General features: G+C 41.2%; 1 protein-coding gene across 2 annotated transcripts in view; it reads right to left on the bottom strand.

Annotated features, from left to right (window-relative positions):
- Window positions 1-9,487: 9,487 nt before the first annotated feature.
- LOC133913036 (protein SABRE) overlaps window positions 9,488-24,660 on the bottom strand; it is a 30,533-nt gene continuing 15,360 nt past the window's right edge. For both annotated transcript variants that reach the window (XM_062356063.1, XM_062356064.1), the window contains 10 exons: window positions 19,400-19,652; window positions 19,018-19,242; window positions 18,629-18,759; window positions 18,289-18,361; window positions 13,113-13,211; window positions 12,850-13,035; window positions 11,524-11,877; window positions 11,276-11,443; window positions 10,206-10,581; window positions 9,488-10,109 (listed from right to left, as the gene is read on the bottom strand). In XM_062356063.1, the coding sequence (XP_062212047.1) occupies window positions 10,012-10,109; window positions 10,206-10,581; window positions 11,276-11,443; window positions 11,524-11,877; window positions 12,850-13,035; window positions 13,113-13,211; window positions 18,289-18,361; window positions 18,629-18,759; window positions 19,018-19,242; window positions 19,400-19,652 (1,963 nt within the window). In that variant the 3' untranslated portion in view covers window positions 9,488-10,011. The remainder of the gene's footprint in view (window positions 10,110-10,205; window positions 10,582-11,275; window positions 11,444-11,523; window positions 11,878-12,849; window positions 13,036-13,112; window positions 13,212-18,288; window positions 18,362-18,628; window positions 18,760-19,017; window positions 19,243-19,399; window positions 19,653-24,660) is intronic.

Below are 24,660 nucleotides of genomic sequence, written 5' to 3'. Positions count from 1 at the left end.
TTTTTAGATTAGCAAAGAATTAACTATGCATTTAACTAGGTTTAGCAAATATATTTTCTCACAGAAAATATACAACTTTTTCATGAGTATAAATACTTTTATCATGTAGATCATATTACAAGGAAACCAGCAAAATTTGTTTAACTTGATTTGATGCTCATATGAATTAGTTATCGATTTTACAAAGTTGAACTATTTTTTTATTTTTCTTGAACTTCACTTAAATTCGATGAAAACGAACTGTTTTCGATGGAATTCGAGTGGTTTTCGATCACAAACGAAATACTGGAAATGCGGTCAGTTTTCAATGGAATTCGAGCGGTTACCAAATAGTGGCCTTCGATTTATAAATTTGACCGAGTGAATTTGTCTAGAATCTCGCCGAATTTTGACCAAAATTTCCAATTTTCATGAATATCAAAAAATCGTTAGGGGTGGTTTTTGGTCCCAAACAAATTTTGAACCTTGATTTGGGGGAAACCACGCTGAATATCTCTTCTTCTACGGCACGATCTCCCCCTCCACGCCGTCGTCCCCCCTCTTAGACCACCGGCTAGCGTGATCTCCTCTCATAATCAATGGTCAATTCTCCTGTTCCCCTCTGTGTATTTGTGCCGTAAACTGTGAGTCTGAAGCGAAATATGTGGTTAGCTCAATGTATGGTTCGGTTCATTGGATGGATTTGTGGTGGATGTAACACACCACGAATGCGTTACGTGGCCTTCGCTTCATCACCAACAACAAGGCCAATAGCGCCTGGATGGAGGTGTAGGTAAACTTCAACCGCCTTGCCTGCGATGGCTTCCTCCCCGCTCTGACTTCACACAGTTGCTTTGATGACACCTTGGAGATATTTGATGAAATGAGGAGAAGAGGGGTCTCGCCTAATTTGATCACTTATAATTCGCTGATTGATGGATTGTGCAAGGGTGGACGTGCAGCATCAGCATTAGAATTATTGGAAAAGATGATCAAGGAGAGGAAGTTGCCGAATACAATCACATATAGCTCGATGGTTGATGGGCTCTGCAAGGAATGTCGGCTAAGTGAGGCAATGGAGGTTTTGGACCGGATGCGTCTACAGGGACGGAATACTGACGCTGGGTTGTTTGGGAACCTAACAAAGACAGCCCCCTAATCCAAATGGATAATACAACATATAGACTAAACTATTTCATAGTCTCAATGCTGATAAGTTAAATGCAATGGTCAACAACTTGATTGCGTCCTAGCAATGTTGTTCTGCATATGCTGACTTATGTTTTCTTTTATCATTTTATGGATAACCTAACCATTTGTTCGGGATTATTGGCTTATTGCACAATGGAATAAAAGGCCATATGAATGTTGTGTTGCTACTTGCTACCTGTTACCGTTATTTGCCAACTTTGCTATTTGGTAGCCCCACATTGCTGTAACTTTTGGACTTGCCAAAACAGAGTGGGGTGCTACTGCAACCACATTGGGCAACGCCATGGCACCCACCGTGTAGCCGTTGTGGATGTTACCACCCAGTGCAACACCACGGAATGACCATCGCAAGTAGAGCAGACGCTAGCATGGACATTGTCATCTGCTGCGCAGCAGTGGCGATGACTACCGCGTGAACACCGCCTCATGCTTCTACTGCGGCGGAGATTGCTGCACGAATGATGACTCTTGTTTCACCCGTGGAACGGAGTTGAGAGCCCCGACGAACCCGTGGTGCTCCTGCTTGGGCTCGAGAAAGCTAGCAGGTGGTGTCATGGTGCACAACGATGGCGTCGCAACATGAGATGGAGGTGATGTCGTTGCCATGACGGACATGGACGGTGTCACAACCGGCATCATCATCGTCGTGTAAAGCGATGGCAACAATACAACAGCTATGGCGGCGTCCACTCCAAGGGCTGTGGCATCGCCGTCATCACTGTGGCAGGCTGCCGCTGCAGATGCCTTAGAAAAGCCTCCTGCAATCGCTTGTCGACCACAGCCAACTGCGAGGAAGAGTACTAAAGCAACTTATAAGAGTAAGACGCTACGGAGTCTGGCAAAAGCAAGCAATATTTGATGAATCACCAAAATAGCAGGTGATCCAACTATTCTATCCCTGAGTAACTGTATTACCAAAATTCAGCTGCTACTTGCAAGTTGCTGGTTTCTGTTATCAATCAATTCTGCCATCCCATTCATATGGTAGCATCCCTTTTTTTTTTTGCCACAAGTCTCCAATGGTTCAGTGTTTGGTTTTCATACTTTGAATTCTGCAACAATGATGTTAATCAGTTGGCTAAGGAAATTGAATAATAGATGTACAAAATGTTTTGTGTTCGATGTATATGTCTAATTCAAAGAGTTGAACTTGTGAAATGTGTACGTAGAAACATTTATTGAAGTTGCTTATCTTTTCAGTAAAACTGTCATGACTTGCCTGGCTGCAATTAATTTTCCCTGTCATCCTAGCACACCTGTCTATTTCTAAGGTCCTTTAGCAAATTCTGTCATGAGAATTTTATTCCTGGAAGCACAATTACTGATAAAGGCAGTGAATGGCTCCATGAATTTGCTGTCGACAATTCTGTTCTGGTGACGTTGAACTTCTACATGACTGAACTCAAAGTGGAGCTAGCTGCTTGATCCGGATCTTCTTGCAAAGAACTGCAATCTAGCGATGGCTAAACATGATGATTCTCTCTCCTGCACTGCTGTTGCAAAGAATTGAATATTCCATCCAAGAAATAATTGGGTCTACAATTTAGAAACTATTGCAACGCACATGCATTGTACTATATCACTCATATATGGCAGTTCTGGTTATGAGTAAGAACTGAGGATCATTGAAAGGTACTATTAAGCACAGGTAATGAAGTGCAATAAGGAATTTAAAAAAATAAGAGATAGAGAGACCTAAAGGCATTGAAAGATACTAACCCGCCGACGCACTCCACCACCACGGGCGACACCGCTGCTGCGGCTACATCAAGAGTGGACACCATCGTTGACACCGAGCACCTATCAGTGTTTGACATTATGCTTGAGTGGCAGCAACAATGCCACCAGCATTGCAACCACGTCGTCACCAGTGATCATCGACGTCGACCACATTGTGGCTTCTACTGCTCCAAACCAGGGGACTTGGTGCTCTCACGTGAAGGGATGTCAACGCTACAACCATTTATCAACATGGGGATTTCAAGGGTTGCAACCATGGCCGCCACCACAGCTCGCCCTCGAGCTGTCTTGCAATAAGGGGTGAAGTTGTTAGATGAAATTACTATTCATGCACAATCTGTGGTGCCGTATAGTATTGTAACATGTGATTAGATTAGTTATAGATATGTTAGTAGTTTAAATCAGATAAGAGTTAGAAATTATATTAGAGATAAGTTAGAGTTGAATTTGAATGAGGTCTTTGTAGACCTATATGAGGCACACGATTGTCACCCTTTGTAATCAAGAAAAGAAAAATTAATCTTGTCACCTCTAATATTCTGTCTCTCCAATTTATGGTTTAATCCCTCCTCTAGCAGCCGACGCTACCTGGCTATCCTCCCGGTGGATATTTACCCTAATATTAGGAATGTGGATAAGCTCGAGATATAGGTTGTCTTTGTAATTCATGTCTATTACTTCTATGTAAAATGGTTGAGTCACTGATTGATTGCGATTAGTAGAGTAGGGGCACCACGAGGGTCATGGAACAAAAGATGCATCAGCCTAGTATGTTGTCATGGGCTATTGAACATTCACTGGATAATCTTCGATGGTCTGAGGGTTCAATGATTTATTATCCATGCATGCCCATGCATTTATTTGATATAGAATTTCCAAGATTTTCATGTTAACTGAAATATTTGTAGTGATAATGATATGATTTGTTTGTGTGTCAGGTTGTGCTAACCCTTGTACGTTGCTAAACTTAGATAATTCAAGTTATCATGTTTCCATATCTGCCATTCTTTTAAAGAGCAATGCTTGCATAAGATGTAAGCTGTTAGATGTTCTATTGATGCTGGATGATCTTGATAGACAAAAGTCCTTCTGTCAGAGCATTAAATTAACAGAAATTGTGTACTAATATAATGCTCCTCAGTCAAGGCAAGATAAGCCAACGTCAACATAACGGGTTGCCGTGCTGTAACACTTCTAGCAACTTTTTTATTAGAATGTCACTTTGAAGAACAAACATATTATGTAAAAGCTCAATAATGTATTTATGGGGCTTTCCATAGTAAAAAACATATGCTGGATTTATCTTGTTCCACCACATGTGATTGTTGAAACACAACACCAGATCTAATATTTAATCTAGTTTTTTTTCTCGAATATGCAAGATAGCTACGTGTTATTTTATTAAAAGGAGAAGGAACAAACAAGTACAACACAAAAAAACACAAAAACCCCCACTGAACAGGAACAACTAAAACCACAAACTGAAAAAGAAACCTAAACTAGCCAACAAACAGAGACCGGAGGTCTTTAACCCCAGCGGCACACCACAACGCAGCCTTACCTACCACAATCCTCAGGAGCACACTAACATTTGGGGCCTCCCCATTGAAGACACAACCATTACGATGTTTCCAGGTTTCCCAACCAAATAGGATTATCATAGAGTTGAGACCCTTCTTCTGCTGTTTAGCAACCATCTGAGAGAGCGACACCACCAACTAGAGAACATAGACACCCCCAGTTGAGGAGTTACTAATTGTAACCCGACCTTGTGAAGGATATCAAACCACAACTGTCTTACAAACACACAAGACACTAGCAAATGTTGGATTGTTTCGTTAGCCTGATCACAAAGGGAGCAGGATGCTGGTGAGGTAGCCCACGCTTGGCCAAATTGTCCGCCGTCCAATAACGATTACGGACTGTAAGCAAAATGAAGAACTTGCAACATAGAGGCACCCAAGCCCTCCATTCTCGCTTCCATAGCACAAATTTAATCGAACCAACAAAGAGCACAATGTAGGCCGACTTATTAGAGTAAACCTCTAAACCAGATAACTTCCAAATGTGTTGGTCCTACACCCCGGGTTGAATAACAAACCCTTCCAACAAATCCCAAATCTAGAAGTACTCCTCAATTGCCCTTACCGAAAGGGTACCCTTGATACCAGATACCAACCGTCTATTTTCCAAAGCCTGATCCACCGTCCTTTGGTTGATCGCCCTTCGAGAAATTAAAGAAATGAGATGGGGAGCCACATGATCGATAGTATGACCATGCAACCAGCGATCATACCAAAACTTTGTATTGATTTCATTGCCAACCAGAGTGACAGTAGCCATGGCAAACATGGCATGTGCATTCGGATGAACTTGAACTTGAAAACCAGCCCAAGGCCACCTCATCCAAAGAGCTCAACCAAGAGTCACTAAATTATGAACACCTAAGCCACCAAATTGGAAAGGGTGACACATTCGTTGCCAAGAAACCAATCAATTACCACCCTTATCTTGTTCTTGACCCGTCCAAAGAAAACCCCCATCGTCGTTTGTCAGTAGCTTTGATTACCCACTTGGGAAGATCCATGGAAATTATCTAATAAATTGGTGTCGCCATGACAACCATGCACACCAAAATTAGCCTACCTGCATGATTCAACAAAGAAGCCTTCCACCCGGGTTGTTGTCCGTGACTTTTCGACGAGTGATTGAAGGACGACTTTGGAAGGTCTTTGAACTGTCAGAGGGAGGCCAAGTTGCGTGCATGGAAAATGCTTTACCTCACAAAGCAGAAAATCCGGAATGACCACCATGTCCTCTTCATGGCAATGAATTGGAGTTACAAAACATTTGAGGATGTTAGTCTTCAGACCCGAAGCCTCCCCAAAGAGCTGAAGAATCTTATTGATCAAGTCCAAATCTTCAGCAACTTGCTAAAGAAAAAGAATCACATCATCCACATACAGAGAGACCCAATGCTAAAGTTCCCCAGTAGAGAGTGACTACAACAGCCCATCATGACTAGCCCAGTTAATCAGAGAATTCAGGACATCTATTACAAGAATGAAGAGCATATGTGAGAGTGGATCACCCTGCCTGAGACCCTGCGATGCACTATCAACCCCCTGGTTCCCCGTTTAATAATACATGGGTGGAAGAGGAAGACAACATGCTAGAAAGGAGATTGCACCAACGGCGACCAAAACCCAAACGATGCAACACTTCCAATAAAAAAGGCTAAGACTGAATTGAAAGCTTTAGATACATCCAATGAGGTTCCTTTTGATTGTGCAGCTTCGCCATTTGTTGGACAAGCATGAAGTTATCTTGTATGCAATGCCGCCGGACAGAATCACTTTGATTAGCCAAGACCATGGAGGAAAGCTTCGGAGCCAATTTGTTGGCCAAGATTTTCGTGACCAATTTTGCGAAACTATGAACAAGACCAATAAGACGAAAATCTTTTACTTGCAAGGCATCTACCTTTTTGGGCAATAAAGTGAGAAAGCTGTGTTAAGCAACCTCAGCTTGGCTCACTTTCCTTGATGAATGACCAACAGAGCACCCAACAGATCCACTTAGATAATAAGGCCAGCAGTATTTGTAGAACCTACCAGTAAAACCATCAGGACCCAGTGCTTTATCCATCGGTAGCTCCTTAATAGTCGCCCAAGCTTCTTCCTCAGTGAATGTCTTCTCCAAAGACTCCAGATATATTTAATCTAGTTCAATCATAATAACTGTCTACTGATGCAATGAGTTTTGGTACAGGTAGAGAGTTTTTGTTATGTTTTTGTCTCATTTTCCAGCATGGTCCACCGGTTATGTCATGGAAATTTTAGAAGTCTAAGTACTAACTAACCATGAGCATAGTTATTTGTCATTGTTGCAAAATCTTCATATCACTGGGTTCTTTGGGTTCTTTTTCTTTCTTTGAAGCAAATATATATTGTGTTTACACATTCACAATCATTTATTGCATATATTGTGTATGTTTCGTGCCTCATAGCAAGCTCCTTTTGGGGTCTATAGTGACTTTTCGCCGTCCACTTTGATCAAATTATCAATTTGTGATCTACCTTTTCTAGCTTAATTATTTAAATGAGCTAAAATGGCACAACTCGAATATGTCTTCTAAAGTTGAGTTCTTTTTGGCGACTGGCTATATTTTTGAGATGCCTTCCTCAACACTATAGATGATGAAACATTTAGTCCCTCCTGTGCCTTTATTTTTTGGATTTAAGACTGAGCCCTAACATCTGAATTTCCTTAGCTATTGAAACAGCTGACAATGCGATATATTGTGGGTGTTAGAATTCCAGAAGAACTATCAGCTTATTGTTCCTTCATTTTGTCTACAGATATACTGTATGACTCGTGGTCCCCAGCGATGACTGTCAGTTCTGTCTATATCAGCATCTTAGTCTATGCTGTCAAGCTCACCAACAAAGGTTACACATTTCCTTTGTGTATCCTCATTGAAGTAGTGGATCTTGCTATCTGACTACAATATATATAAATGTTAATTGCAGCAATGCCCGGCCGATAATGATCGCTATGTCAGGAACTGCCGCAACGGGAGGTCGCCAAAGGAGACCAGGTGGTGGTTCCACGACGATGAAATGTGATGGCTTTCAATTGGTTTTGCCTAGCAGCAGACCTTACTTGCCAGATTACCTTGGTATGGCGTCTTACATGGGAAATGCTTTAGGCTTATTTCAAGCAACCCATTGACTGAAATTAACATGCCCTTGTGATTTGTAAATGAATGTGCATCAGCGTCAGGTCCTGTACTTGTTAATCTTTATATATAGAATAATGTCTTTATTTTGTCGGTTTACTGAACAGACACGAAATAAAATGCAATGCAAGTTCAACTTTGCTTTACTGAATTTGTCAATTTGTCTGCTCGCCAAGCGTTGTTTATTCAGAATGCAGAGTTAACGACGAGGATCATAAAATATAGATTTTATGACACGTAAAATTCTGTAGTATTTCTATTATGGTACTTTTATTAATCTCTGCTATCAAGTATCAACCCTACCAGAACGTACGGTTATTTCTTTTTTCTTGAGCGGGTAAACATTTCATAGGACATAGGAACTCAGAGCTGTCTAAATTGTGTGTAATAATCCTAGAATTTGTTTTGAGCATTCGTTGGTCACGAGACTTGGTTCACATTTTTGTTCACATTTTTCTTCTAACTAAAGCAAATTGGGGCAAAAATTATACCTTATCTGTTGCTCTATCACCCTAGTGTTTCTGATATACTTTTACAAAACCATTCACAAGGAAACTTTATTGTAAATTGTGGATTTAACTATTGCAACACACGTCCGCCAGTGAATATATATATGCATACAAATTCTGAAGCACAAAGAAATGAGAATACCTCGGGCCATGAAGTTATGGATTCTGTTATCTAGGAGTACTCGGAAATGCTCATACTCTTACGTCCTATACGAGCTATTTGCTCCTGAATGCATCATCTTCCATCTACTGTAGTTTGATGAAACGGATGGCCCTGGTGCGTCGGCAATCTTCATTTTTAGACCTGGTGCACGTGTGTTCTCCATGCTTAGCTAAGACCGGATCTGAAATTTCTAACAACAAAAAACAATAAACAACTCATATCAGTCTAGGTATCAACTAGTAGTTCTCTTCCTCATCAGTTGTCTCCCACCCTACTCTCAACTCCATATCTCCAATTCTCCATCAAGAGCACCACACCAAAACATGACATGCCCCATGGCCTCCACCTCTCTCCCCCCCCAACCTCACCCCCCCCTCTCTCTCTCTCTCCCTCTCCCTCCAGCCCCTCTCGCCCCCTGCATGTGCTCGAGGAAGGTTGTGGGGTCGTAAGACCTTGCAATTAAGAGGCAGGAGCTCCCTCGATTTGGCATCATCGTGGCTAGAGCTCACTGGATTTAGATCGAGACCTCGACAAAGCAATGATGTGGCCATCATCTCTAATCGAGTGCAGCTTGCTCTTGCGCTCTAGTCGAGGCCCCTTCCTCCCCCTACGCACTCCCAATGAAGGTTGTGGTGCGGCAGGAAACTCAAAAGAGTATAATCACTTGCAACCTCTATTTGTTGCTGTCGTAACCAAAGCTTGCTAGATTTTACTAGATGAAGACCCAACAATATGATATTGCAACTGGTCTCTCAATTTGTTACAACTGCTCTCTTTATTTGCTGCAAGTTTGTTATAGGCTTTTGTACTTTTTTGTTCTAATTTTATATTGTATTCATACTTCAAGAATATTGTAGTTACGCTTTTTTAACGTTGCAGGCTTATGATTGTTGTAAAATTGTTTGATTGAATATTTTCATAGCTAGTTCTAAACGTTACTAGTTTTTAGGATGTTACAATATATGTTAAGATATTGTATAGTAATTGTTGGATGTTACAATTGTTTTTGGCTGATGTTGTGATTTAAGGGAACTCAATTTTATAGGATCTAAAACATTTTCTATGCCATTTTTACAACAGAATTGGTTGAAACTCATTCAAGATCTCATGCAATAAGCTCAAGGCCAAATGACCATATAGGCATTGCATGAAAATATTACATAGAACAAATCGTAATGTTAAGGTAGAAATTTGATATGCTATTTTGATACATATCTTTCAATGTTTCAATCAGTCATTCTAATATTATAGATTTTATTTTTCAATATTGCAACAGGCCGTTAGAGCATCCGATTGCGATAACAGCTCCCAGGAGTACTAGGCCTCTTGTTAACTTACAAGGCCAAATAATAACGGATATAGTAATATCTAACCACTATACATCTGAATATTTTGATGCTACTACAAAGGCGGCGCAAATTCTTCCACTGCACCCTACTATATACATGGGGAAGCTCCCCAAGAGCTGACTGATCTCAAGGCTGCACCCCCCAAGCTGGTTCTTGGTTGGAATCACTTACAATGATGGTACGTTAACATCGCCCCCCACCCAAATGCCGTCTGTCTAAAATGATTGCATCTTATCCACCAATTGTAGAAGCTGACAGCAGCATCTGCTCTTGTCTACTATGGGGGTCCGAAAATCACGATCTACCTGCGTTGTTTTACTACTCATGGAAGTCCTCATAAGATGACCTAGAGGAATCACTTTGATATGGCGTCGTTTCTCGTGGGCTAGATGGGAGTGAATCTTGCAATGCCAGACCTAAAGTGGGGAAGAAAAGAAATTGTCAGTCCTACAAGCGCAGAAGTGCACTTGTGCTCTGAGTAGTGAACCAAAGTATCAACATAGCAAGAATACCTGAGTTCTTTTGCCCTCTTGGACGGAATTTCTTGGTATGTCTTCGTAGGAGCTTCTTGGCCTTTGTAATTGTAAGCTGTCTAGCAAAAGGGTACTCACCATCACTCTCACTCCATTCCTCGTGGTATTCATTATTATGTCCATCAACTCGCATTGTCCGCATTACGAAGGCCTTTGCTTTACGGCGTTGTGAATTGAAAAGCCCTCTAATTGATGTGACAAATCCATCACCAGCGCCATCACCCGGCCTCTTCAACCATGAAGCAGTAAATTGATCAGGTCTTCCATGATGACCAACATCACTGTCGCTCAAGTTAAGATCATTTTCAGGAACAGCACCATCATGTGTTTCTCTTTGGTTGCTAAACTTCTTCCCCTGCACAAAAGGATGCCATTAGTTACTGTTGAAACGAAATAATTACCAGGGAGCACCCAAAAAAAATTGTGGATGCTGGTTAGATAGTAGATGAGCTTGATTGCCCTTAATTTGTTACCTAAATAATTATGCAAAATTACCAGCTAGACTGAAATAATATAACCATGGAAGGTAGCTATGTTGCCTAGAATTTCAAACAGAAAAAGGGCCATGCATTTCTCTAAGACTACCAACTTAAGCCAATATGAACATGAAGCAACGGAGGTTAGATGTTAGTACAAAAAGCATAAGCATTTCACAGCTAAAGGGCAAAGGGTCATTTCTCTCAGAGGCAGGCCCAGTAATGTTACAGGCATAGAGAAAACCCACACAGAAATTAGCTGCCGTAGGGAACTGAACCATAACTATGTTCGTACAGACATTAAGTTGAATGATACATTAACAGAATGAAGCAAGTACTGAAGGGCAAATGATACTGATGCATGAATACACTATTGATTAGGGTATCAGACTCCAAAAGTACATCACCGAAGCCAAACCTAACAGAACGTGTAACAGGCCTGATGAGTTAAGTTTGCTTTTGACCATAAAATATTCGTAAAGTGATGAATACATGGATCTAGAATATGAAACAGCTAATCACTGTAAACACGGTTTCTGTAATAAGGAAGCAGTGCACACCCAAAGCACTTGCCTGCATTCCAGTCACTGACTTCAAAACTCCCCAGATGATATGTTTCTTGACTCTCGAAAACAGTCGCCTCCATGTACCAGTAAATTCTACACGGTGGAAAGTATCCATAAGCAGCCTTAGGTCATTAATAGCAAGCCTTGATCCCTCGTATGTAACAAGAAGTTCAACCTATAACATCAGCAATATTTAATGTAAAATAAACTGAAATAATTGTTACAACACCTGCAACAATAAAGAAATATACTAACCTGGCTAATCTTGATGTTATGAAATTCCATCAATTTCCGAGCTCTAGTCTTTTTCTCATCATTAGATTTCCCAACTTTCTTTTCCTCGTGAGATAAACGGCCAGACTTAGCAGGCTTAGAATCTTTTGTTTTATTCCTCCACATCTCAGCTCCCGCAACAGGGTTCTCTACCATAGAATTGTTAACATCTCCTTTTGAAGAAACAATTGAAGGGTTCACCAATGATACCACATCATTATTTGTGACACTTGCCACTGCACTTTCCTCCCAGGTCCTTTCAAATGACGATGTCCGGTGCAACTCTTGATGTGAACCACATACCATATTGGCTTTCAGACTCTGCAATTTGGACACCTGAATGTAGACTAAGAATTTAGACAATTTGCACACATATCTGCCAATATATACTCACCAACATTAACACAACAATCCAATTGAGACTAAATCCTAAGGTTTCAGTTAAAAAAATCCTTAGGTTTCAAATTTAAAAGGAGACATATAAATCCTTCTCCACTCTAAAATTGTCTCCTAATGCAATGCATTACCTCTAAAATTACAGCCATCTGATAAAACTCAGTTACAATAACCCTTCGATCTTCAATACCTAAAAGACGCATTAACTAGACACCTTTTAGTGGAAGTGGTAAAGATTTCTGAAGTTGTGTGCATGATTTAATGAACGAACACCCTTTCATTGAAAGACAACTCTCCACAGTCTACAGCACCCTTCAGAAACTGTGTGCATGATTTGATGAAAGGACATCCTTTCATTGAAACACACCATTTGGTGGCACCGTTTTGAAATTCTAAATAGTTTAGGTGTTGACAGGAGTTAGTGAATAGATGAAGGTTTGTATGCATTTCACATTTCAGGTGAGTTAGTGAATAGATGAAGGTTCACATGCATTTCACGTTTCAGCCTTCTCCTTTCAGGACCTATTCAAAAGAGAACATAGCCCCAGTTCCTTCAGAAATGGTAAGACCTTCGATGCATGAAGGGGTGACTGATTTCCCTATTTTTTCAAGAATGTTTCCCGAAACCACAGGTCATGCAAAAATCTGCATAGAGCCCAGAACTAGGACCCGTCTAGTTCCCAGCACGATCTGATTTTACACAGTCCTCTCCAAATCCAAATAGCAAAAAATTGTAATACAAACATGGATGCCATCAAGTAAGGGGAACTATTGTAATTCCAGCTGGTTTCAGGTGGGCTTACGGTAACACAAGATAGTTTGCAATACCCAAAAAATTATGTATACATATTACGACAAGTACTAGTGCACATGTGTATACCTTGTTTATTTACACTGTTCTAGTTGACTCACCTGAGCGTTGTCGCCATGTAAGCCTTGCGAACTTGAGACATTTGTTGACATGGATACGGATGCACCTGATTTCCAAGGAAGCTCATGCTCTCCGACTGAATAGCTGCTAGAAGTAATAGCATCGACACCAGAAGGGAGTCGTCTTGTTCTTCTAGGTCCAGTCGACGTTGAAACTCTCCAAACTTCCTTTTCTCCCCCAAAAAGAATCAGAAATAAGGGCAGTGAAGACAAAGCAACAAGAAAAATGGAACAGGACAGCTTACCTGCCGTCGTTGTGAATCATCTTCCTCAGGAAAGAAATAATCCCACATCATTCTATACATTGCTTCAGACAGATATATTTTTAGTGGCCAGATTTCCACCTGAAAAACTTAAGAGTTAATAAAAATACACAGCTAGTAAAGCAGCAGTATAGACAGTGACACCTAATTTTCAGAAGAATCATGAAATACTTCACTCGAAATTGTGTAGTGCCAGCAACTAGACAAAAATATTAGTACCCTCTGTTAATAAATGCTCCATTTGACCAAGGGTAGCGTGCAAACAACAAAATCTTCATTTTACCAATAATCTTTGTGAATTTTTAGACTGGACAGCAGATTTGTATGCTAATAAACTTCATATTATTTCAGCTTAATTAGCATTTAAAATAGGTTTACATATAAATTAGCGGTTAAAGTTGGATTTTACAGATCCAGGTAGTGTCGTAAAGAACATGTTGTCACCCGAGGTAGAAATGCAATTTCAAACATCAATACATTATCCTATGTACATTACATAGTTCAGCATTTTATGAGTCATAGTTTCTCTTTTTCCCTTATTTATTTCTTCTCTCTGTTAAGGTTTACACATAACACTACACATAAACCATCATACCTTGATCTTTCTGTATCACTGACTTTATCACTAACACAATATGTCCTTACATCGCAGTTTGGTATATTAACGCACCTGTAAGTCATTTAGCATCTAACAATCCCCATCCAGCCATTTTTCTCATATTCTTACTTAACCTTGACATCTCAGTGCCATGTAACCATCCTGTGGCACCCGAGGGGGTTGGCACAACTTACCAACTGCCATCTTCTCATCTCTCCTTCCTGTCATCCTCACAGGATGGCAACCTTGGCGAGGAGGGGAGTGACAGGGAGATATAGAGAAGGCAGCTGACAGGTATGACTGTAAAACTCGGACCCACAGAATATTTATATCGCCGCTGATCCGTAGCTGTAAGAAATTAGGGGGAAGGTGCGAGAATGTTTTCCCCTTTTTTATGTGCGTGTGTGCATGGGTAATCGATAAAATGCCTTATAGGGGAGTGAAAAAAATAAAAGACTTCTAAGGTTTTCTATTAAAAAAAATCCCAGCACTTAACGAAAGGCTTTGGGTACTAGGTCACTCTATTATTATCGAAAGGCTTTGGGTACTAGGTCACTCTATTATGGACTCATCTAGCTTATAACTTAATATCTGTGCCTAATCAAAATATGCCTTACAGAATGGAATGGAGAATGTTTATTTCCAACAATTCTTTTTATGGAAGTACTTTTTATGATAAATGTGCCAATATCATTTGGGTGATAAATCAAAAATACCTTTACTTTTGTGTAGTGTTGCCAAAGTTTGACTCAAATCATTATAAAATGTCTTCTGCCTTGTAATGAAGGAAACAAAGTACTAAATGGTGATACATAACTAGATGAGTCAAAAGCCAGCTAAAAATCAAAACAATTAAAACAAGATATGTCAATTTAATCGATAAATCCCCATTGGATGCTTAAAAACCCACACAAGAAGATCCTGAGTTCCTCACCACAAAAAGTATCCAAAACATGCATAAAAAGTTTCCACCAAGACCATAAATCCTAGCTAAATTAGCTGGAGGGAAAATTGTGTTAAGGCATCTAGGCCCATATTGGCCCATCTCATGGCTATATATACACATCCACCCCAATGACGTGATCAAGTTCTCTAATCCTCAAGGTTAGTCGCATGGTATCACAGCCATGGATTAGGGTTACGGTTAAAGCCTTTTTTTTTCCTACCCGTCGATCCACCGCCGCTCTTCACGGCCTCCTCGTCACCAGCTTCTTCCTTTGCCAAATGGCATTATCGTCTTGGTCATCTATGTGGGTCTCGCTTGTCTACATTAATAAATAAAGGTTATTTAGGTCATACATCTATCGAGTCTAGCTTTCATTGTAAGGGTTGCAAGCTTGGCAAACAAATACAACTTCTCATTTTGCTAGACCTTTTGATCTTATTCATTCAAATGTACGGGGCCCTGCACCTTTTGCTACAAAAGACGATCATAAGTATTATGTCATTCTTATTGATGATCATTCTCGATATACTTGGATTTATTTCATGAAACATCGTTCCCAGTTGCGTTCTATTTACCATTCTTTTACTCGCATGGTTCACACTCAGTTTTCTACTCCCATTAAAGTTTTTCATTCTAACTCTGGTGGTGAGTATTTATCTGATATTTTTTGCCAGTTCTTGACATCTGAGGGCAATCTTGCTCAACTCTGATGTCATGGTGCTCATGCTCAGAATGGTGTTGCTAAACGCAAACATCGTCATCTCATAGAGACTGCTCGAACATTTCTGATTGCCTCTTTTGTTCCTTCTCATTTATGGGGCAAAGCTGTTTCCACTGATGTTTATCTCATCAACCGACAACTATAATCCAAACTTTCTGGCAAGTGCCCTGTTTGGGTGTATGTGCTATGTTCTGCTTGCACCTCGTGAGCAAACTAAGTTGACAGCCCAGTTGGTTGAGTGTTTTTCTAGGGTATAGTCCTAAGCATAAGGGTTATCGTTGTTATGATCCTTCCTCACGTCGCATACGTATCTCTCGTGATGTGATCTTTATTAAGGACCATCCTTTCTTTTATAACCCTTCAACTTAGCCATCCTATTCTCCCACAAAGTCCACGTCGTTTCTATGCGTCCCTCCTATTTCCTCTAGTGATGAGCATCCACCACCCACTTCTACTCCATCTCCACAATCGCCCCCATCCGTTCCACTCATTTCTAATGAGCCTCCTCCACCCACTTCTGCTCCACCTCCACAATCTAAACAACCCATCATACATGTATACACTCGTCGTCCCACAGATCCCACAGAGCTTCCGCCTAGTCTTACCTCCTCGACCAGTCCTGATGCTCCTGTTTTTGATGAATCTGACAATTTGATGAGTCACATGCTATTTTTGATGAGTCACAGGTTGGTCCGAGATATAATCTACGGAATCATACTACTATTAAGCCTCCTACCAGGTTGGGTTTCCCACATGTGAATACTATTATTGATGAGCCATCCACTTATCAGGTAGCTTCTAGTATTCCGAAATGACAGCTTGCTATGTCTGAGGAGCTGACTGCACTTGATTGTACAAACACTTGGGATATTGTTCCATTACCGTCACATGCAGTAACTATTACATGTAAATGAGTGTTCAAGATTAAAACCAAGTCAGTCAAATGATTCTATTGAGAGATATAATAACTCGTCTTGTTGCTAGAGGTTTCCAGCAGACTCAGGGGCGAGATTATGATGAGATATTTGCTCCTGTCGCTCACATGACTATTGTCCGTACTCTGATTGCTGTAGCTACTACTTGTTCTTAAACCATCTCTCATATGGATATCAAGAATGCTTTTTTTCATGGTGATTTGCATGAGGAAGTCTATATGCAGACACTTCCAGGTGTTGATGCTCCTTTGTCGTCTTCGTTGTGCTTTATATGGTCTTAAATAGGCTCCTCGTGCTTGGTTTGAGCGTTTTGTCTCTATGATACGAGCTACTGGTTTCTCGCCTAGTGATAATGATCCTGCTTTATTTATTCATCTCTCTTCATATGGACGTACTTTACTTCTTCTGTATGTTGATGATATGTTGATCAAGGGTGATGATGTGGAACATATTTCTCATGTGAAGAAGCAACTTAGTGAGCAATTTATGACGTCTGACTTGGGTCCTCTTAGTTATTTCTTAGAGGTTGAGGTTTTACATTCTGCCAAGGGCTATAATCTTCCTCAGTCTAAATACATTCAAGATCTTATTTCTCGTTCTGGCATTACTGATAACAGAATAGCTGCAACACCTATGGATCTTCACTTGCAACTTCATCCTAGTGATGGTACACCTCTAAAGGATCCCTCTCGATATAGGCATATTGTGGGCCGCCTTGTTTATCTCACTGTCACCAGACCTAACATTAATCATGCTGTCCATATTTTGAGTCAGTTTGTGAGTGCTCCTACTTCGATTCATGTTGAACATTTACTTCGTGGGCTGAGATACTTAAGGGGGGCATCATCTCAGTATTTGTTTTATGTCCGTGATAGTCTGTTTCAGCTTCATGCTTACTCGAACTCCACTTGGGCGAGTGATCTGACAGATCGTCGTTCTGTCACTGGTTATTGCATTCTTCTTGGTTCTTCACCTCTTGCATGGAAGTCCAAGAAACAGGCAACGATATCTCGGTCCAGTACAGAGTCAGAACTTCGAACACTTGCCACTACCACTTCTGAGATTGTATGACTTCAATGGTTGTTAGCTGATTTTGGTATTTCTTGTGATGATCCCACCTCTTTGTGATAATACTGGAGCCATTCATATTGCTAGTAATCCTGTGAAGCATGAACTTACAAAGTATATTGGTGTTGATGCCTCCTTTACCCTGTCTCGTTGTCATAAAAAAACAATTGCTCTTTAATATGTGCCATCCGAACTGCAAATTGCAGATTTCTTCACTAAAGCACAGACTCGAGAGCAGCATCAGCTTCATTTGCTCAAACTCAACGCTTAGGATCCGTCTTGAGTTTGAGGGGAGTGTTAAGGCCCATATATCATCTAGCCCCATATTGGTCCATCTCATGGCTATATATACACATCCACCCCAATGATGCGACCAAGCTCTCTAATTCCCAAGGTTAGTCACAAATTGCATAGTAGTCTGTAAACAGAATTAAGGGTATGCAACAGGTGCAAAGAAAAGCCCTAGGTGTTATCATAAACAAACAGTGCACCACACTGCACATTGACATTTTTCAGTTATTGAAACTGATTCAAGCATCAATTATGAGAAAAAGAAATCCAGACATACTGTTAAATGTTAATAATTTGGACTACGCTACTAAAATGTTTAATTTTTGTTCCCTTAACTCTTTTCCCTTCCATGACTTTCTTTCTGTCCACCAGCTGATCATATACATCCCGACACATCTGTTCTATGATTATATTTTGTTGTGCTAGTGTCGAAGATGGGGTCATTTTGAAATCCCTTTAGCTCCCCACAAACCAAGGCAATTAGCCCACATATTTTCCAGTACCTAACAAAATTCATTGGACATTACCAGGACCAAAATAAAATAATTGTATGGCAGGCAAAAAGCCATAAATTGACAATTTTGCCTGGCTAAACTGACCTGAAAGAGTTCAAGCGGAGAATTTCCATCCTTTGGAGCACCTTGCTTGGCATCCACACGGAGCATGTGATTTCTGTAATAGAATCCAACCAATAATCATTCAATGGAATCCCATTTTTTGAGAGGAACTCGCTGGGAACCTTGAATCCTTAAGACATTACAAAGGAAAAGAACGCTGCCGAAAAATGTAATGTAACATGAAAAGGTGAACTGGGAGTATAGAGTTCACTAGGGAATGCAATGAGAATCTTTGTTTAGCAGTTTCATCAGTATACACAAGTGTCAACAGCACAATTTGAAATGCGGTCAACCATGGAGATAAAGTGAAACTAATTCTTACTTTTCAGGAGGTGTGTTCCACGCAGACAATGTATCACATTTTGCATTGGCCATGCAATTCCTCACAATAAAGTATTTAGTTGTAAACCGAGCAACGCCTATATCTTTGTAATCCCGATCAAAATCGTATGCCTGCAAAATATTTTTGAAGCATTATGATTGAACCACAAAAAATGGTTATCCAATAAAAGCATTTATCTAAATATGGGGGGAATGGTAGTTATATAGGTGATTCATCCCCAAATCATGAAACCTAAATGACAGCCAAAAGAGAAAGTGAACTCATAGTGAACTAAAACATTAAGGTGGGCACAAAAAAAGCAAAAGAAAAAGCGGCAGAAAAATTGGTGAGAAAAAAAATAGTTACTACACCAAAGATTGAACACAGACCATATCAACAATCTCAGCTTCTGCAAAAGTGTTTCCATCTGCGAGCATGCTCCATACAACCTTGCTAATTTTCATAGAAATCCGCATGGCACAAGAAGGGGTTTTGTTCTTTTCTTTCTCCATCAAGCGTTGCTGCGCAGCTTTTTGAAGAGCTTTCCTTAATGCTGAAGATGCAGATCTCCGAGACTTCTGTAGGTTTACAAGATCTCTCTTCAATCCTTCCACCTGATTACAGTACAATATGATCAAACATTGTACATGAATTATTCTACAAGCAGGTAAGGAAAGTTCCATTGCTATCAAAATAAAGTAGTTTACTAAACAGGGAAAATAAATAAAAAAACACTTATTTTGATACAGGCTGTACAAAGTCTAATTTTACCAGTAAAGTTTTCCCGTTGTTGATCATCCACAAAGAATCACCCCTTTCTACAGAACAACAGTGATCAGTCCGATTATCACCATTTCCAGTGAGAGACCTTATATCATCAAGCAGTAACTTCCTTTCCCTTTCCCTCTGTTCGAGGTTAATTTTCGCAAGCTCCACTTCTTCAACTCCATCAGGGACCACCTCATCAGCCTCTTCTTCAACATCTTCATCATCTGATGGATACTGAAGACTGTTTTTCCTAGGCCTGTGACAGGCAATGAATCAGGATGAATTAAGTTAAATAGATTGTGTAAAAAAAGTTACGTGAGAACCTTAAAAAGGACAACGTAAAGGTATAAACTTTTAAAGTCGATAAAGACAATGGTAAGAAATACCTTACTTGAGATATCTACCAAACATGCATACATGAGCTAAAAAAACCTCTTTTTTATTACCCGAAACAAATCGAAATGATCAAAGTTTTTACATTTGGCATCATCTTAGACCTAACTCCTATTGCTTTAGTGTGATTATTCATGACTGCGTAATTGCACTACAGGCGTGGGGATTAGTTGGATCTTTGATTTGGGTAACATTTCTTTATTGATTGACCTCCAGACCAGAGAGGTCAAACTGGGGTTGCAATTCAACTTTGGTTTTCCTTTTAAGTTACTTTACTCACACACATCTTTCAATGAGTAGGTCCCAACTGGCAGAACAAATCTTAATTGATGTATACACACTGGTTCCGATTTATTTTCGGATACCTCCAGTTCCCTTGGCGTGGCGCTACAGATAGGACTACGATGTGCTCGTCGTCTACGGGATTCTCGATGGGTTCCGGTGATCTCCAGATGGACGCTTTCTTCAAGCTGCGTGTAGGTGTAGAACTAGCATGTGCGTGCGTTAGGTGTGTGTGGGTTGCGTGCGTGCGTGTGGGGTGAGTTCGCGCGTTCATGTTCAGATACTACAGCTGTATTCAGTGGTGAAGAGTCAAAAAAAAATCTTAATTGATGTATACACAGTGTTACAGGCTTACATCCACAAGAAGAAGCCCCCTCTTTGATGAAGGACTAACCCTCACCTAATAATGAGAACAGAGATACTGGTATCTTCACAATTACAAATATCCAATTTACGCTGAACAGCATGATGATGGACCGTGCAGCCCATCCTTTTCTTCTCGGGAGATTCTACTATTTACCACTGAATAAGTTGTCTGTCCTACGATATGCTATCAGTGTGTCAATGACATGTGGGACAATGGATGACATATCATAGAACAGGCACTTATTCAGTGACAAATCGTAGATTGTTACTTTCTTCTCCATGTGACGGCATGTGGGGCCACATCATCAGTCTCCCTCCCTAAGTCGCCTGCACACTGCACACTCTGACCACTCCCCTCAAACTCGAATCACCCACTCCTCCCCCTTTCCCGTGTGAACAACCATGTAATAGTAAGAACAGAGATATAAAAATTTTCACTAACCAAAATTACAAAGATCCAATTTATGCTGCATAGCATGATGATTGTCCATGCTATTAGGAATAGCAACTTGTATTTCCTGGAGGCCCTATGCCAGAATATATACACATGTACAGGTGACATATGCAAGAAAGCCCTTATAGTCTGGAGATATTACACAGAGCAATATATATCTAACACCCCCCCCCCCCTTCAAACTCATGGGGGGATCAACCACAATGAGTTTGGAGAGATAGAACCAGTGTTGAGCTGTACTCTATGCTTTCGCGAAGAAATCAGCTAACTGAAGCTCGGAAGGAACATACTAAAGGGCAATCACATCATCTTGTACCTGTATCCGTGTGTAAGAAGCATCAACACCAATATGCTTAGTGAGCTCATGCTTCACCAGATCCCGAGCAATACTGATAGCACATGTACTGTCTGCATAAAGAAGAGTAGGTGCAGGAGAAGAAACACCAAAATCCTCAAGTAACCACCGTAACCAGTTGAGCTCCGTTGTCAGCAGTGCCATGGCCCGTAACTCAGCCTCTACACTAGAACGAGAAACCGCGGTATGCTTTTTAGTCTTCCATGTAATGAGAGAACCACTAAGAAAAACACAGTAGGAAAAAATAGACCGACGATCAGAAGGATCGCTAGCCCAAGTAGCATCAGAATAAGCACGAAGCTGTAAAGAGCTAGAGCGTGAAAAAAAAAGACGACAAGAGATAGTCCCACGAAGATAGCGCAAAACATGCAAGAGATGACTATAGTGGAGCTGAGTAGGAGCGAAAACAAACTGACTGAGGCTGTGCACTGCATGAGAAATGTCAAGACAAGTGTCACCAAGGTAAACAAGACTCCCAACGAGATGACGATAGCGAGTGAGGCCCGCAAGAGGCTCACCATTAGTGGACTGAAGCTTAAGATTAAGCTCCATAGGAGTCTCAACAGTGTTCTCATTAGTGAGAGAAGCACGATGAAGAAGATCCTAATCTACTTCTCTTGGGACAGAAAGAAAGCTCTCAGAGGTAGAAATCTCAATCCCAAGAAAGTAGCGAAGAGAACCAAGATCAGACATAAGAAACTGGTCATTGAGACGAGCCTTCACAAAGGCAATATACTCAGAATATCTCCTATAATGATCATATCATCAGCATACAAGAGAAGAAGAGTCCGACCACGAGAAGAAGTGCGAACAAAGAGCATAGGATCATGAACACTAGCAGAAAAACCAACAGCAATGATCACAAAAGAAAAGCGCTCGAACTAAACTTGAGGGCTTGCTTAAGGCCATAAAGAGAGCGACGAAGGCAACAAACCATGCCCTCGGGAATAGAATACCCTGGCGGTGGGTGCATATAGACCTCCTCACGCAACTCACCATTAAGAAAGGTATTCTTGACATCAAGCTGAGAGGTAGACCATTGACGCACAGAAGCAACATCAAGAAGAGTGTGCACTGTAATCATATGGGCTACCAAAGCAAAAGTCTCATCATAGTCACGTCCATGCTCCTGCTGGAAACCACGAGCAACAAGACGAGCCTTATAGCGCTCAAGAGAACCATCAGAACAAGTATTAACCTTATAGACCCACTTGCACGTGATAGGACAAACATATGAGGAAAGAGGACCAAGATCCCACGTGCTAGTGTGCTCAAGAGCAGCAAGCTCCTCAGCCATCGCATGCTATCATTCCTGACGAATAGCAGCCTCACGGTAAGAAGACGACTTAGCAGGAACAACACCAGCAAAGTCAAAACGATCAAAAGGTCGAATCAAATGACGATCACGAAGAGAATAGCGAGGAGAGGAAGGAACTGAATCACCAAAAGATGACTCATCAGAAAGTGGCTCAGCAGGATGTAAGACAGCACGGGAGCGAGAGTGTAATGGAAAGAAAAAGGCTCAACCAGACCAAAAGTACTAGGAGGATGAGATGAAGAAGCCAAATGTGTGGAAGGCACCGAAGCAGGCACAGCAGGAGAGGGCACCAGCGGTGCCTGGGGAAGTGAAGAAACAGGTGTGGCAGGAAAAGTGAGAAAAGACAGAGGATCGACCAAGGATGCTGAAGATGTGGAAGGTGTGGGACGAGGATAGAAGGGACGAGACTCATCAAAAGTAACATCCCGAGAAATACGCATCCAGCGAGCAACAGGGTCCCAACACCTATAACCCTTATGCTCAGCATTGTAGCCAAGAAAAACACTCAACAACATTGTACGTTCACGAGGAGCGAGAAGAATGTAACAAACATAGACAAAAAGACGAAGAGAGTAATAGTCAGGAAGGCGTCCACATAGAAGCTCGAAAGGAATCCCACCCTTAAGAGTAGAGGAGGGTTAGATATTGACCAAGTATGTGGCAGTGGAGACCACCTCAGCTAAAAAATGAGGTGAAATAGAAGAGGCAAGCATAAGCGCACGAGCAGCCTCAAGGAGATGGCGATGCTTGCGCTCAACAACACCATTCTGAGCATGAGCTTCAGGGCAAGAAAACTAAGATAATGTTCCTTGTTCAGTAAGAAAGGAACGAAGATGCCCAGAAAGAAATTCACCAGCAGAGTCAGCAAGAAATACATGTCAAACTGAGTGCAAATCATAGTGGCAAAACACTTATATATAGATAACACCTTGCTATGAGAAAACATGAAATAAATCCAAGTGTGGCGAGAAATATTATCTATAAAGATAATATAGTAGTAGCTATGACCCCCTTTCGAAACGAAAGGAGCCGGACCCCATACATAAGAATGAATATTGTCAAAAGGACATTGAGACACTGACTCACTATGAGGATAAAAAAACTGAATCTATTTACCAAGCTTACAACCCTAACAATCTAAGGACGCTTCTCCTGAGACAGACCCTAAAAGACCACGACGAACTAATGAGGACAGACGCGACGCACAGACATAACCAAGACGATGATGCCACTGCTGGAAGGAGCCAGTAGTCGAGGAAGCAGAGAAACCGACGACGGCAGTGGAAGGAAGACGAAACAAATCAAGCTCCTGTAGACGCTGAGAATCATGGCACCAGAGGCTAGTACCAACCAGACGTGCGATGATCCTGAATACAGCAAGAGTCAGAATCTAAGATAACACAGCAACCATGGTTAGTAAGCTGACGAGTTGACATGAGCTGCATGGTGAGTTGGGGAACATGAACGACAGAAGGAACGTTAAAAGAAGTGCTAAGAGTGCTCCGACCAACAACAGAAAGAGAAGTACCATCCGCGGTAACGACATGAATAGAAGAAATAAGAGAATGAAGCGAAGACAAAGTGGAAGAATCAGAAGTCATATGAAAAACTCCTAAGTCAAGAATCCAAAGTGAAGTACCTAACTACGTAGAAGGTGGTCTCTCAGTGACAGAAGAGGGAGTATCAAAACCAGCCGAACCAGAGGTGGCAACCAGGCGACGAAGCAGCGTCACAATCTCCTACTAAGTGTTGGTCAAAGGGGTAGTCGAGGTAGAAGCACCAGAGTAGCGTCGAAGATGCTTCTTCCGGTAGCAGTTCGCCTCAACATGACCCTCCTTACTGCAGTAGGCGTAGCAAGGAAGACCACCACCTGAAGAGGTTGCAGGTGACAAAGAAGGCACACGTGGAGCTGACGACGTTGTAGTCGAAGACGTAGGCCCAACAGGTGGACGAGCAGTCAGTACTGAAGAAAGTGGCAACAGTCCAGAACCACGCAGACGAGCCTCCTCTGAGCGCAGCTCTGTAAGAGCCTCCACAAGCGTGACACGAGGATGTCGAGCAAGTAGCTAAGCCCGACACTGCTCAAACTCCAGACG

Source organism: Phragmites australis, chromosome 3 (assembly GCF_958298935.1).
Source record: "Phragmites australis chromosome 3, lpPhrAust1.1, whole genome shotgun sequence".
NCBI classification, from domain to species: domain Eukaryota; kingdom Viridiplantae; phylum Streptophyta; class Magnoliopsida; order Poales; family Poaceae; genus Phragmites; species Phragmites australis.
This window is presented reverse-complemented; position numbering and strand designations above follow the sequence as displayed.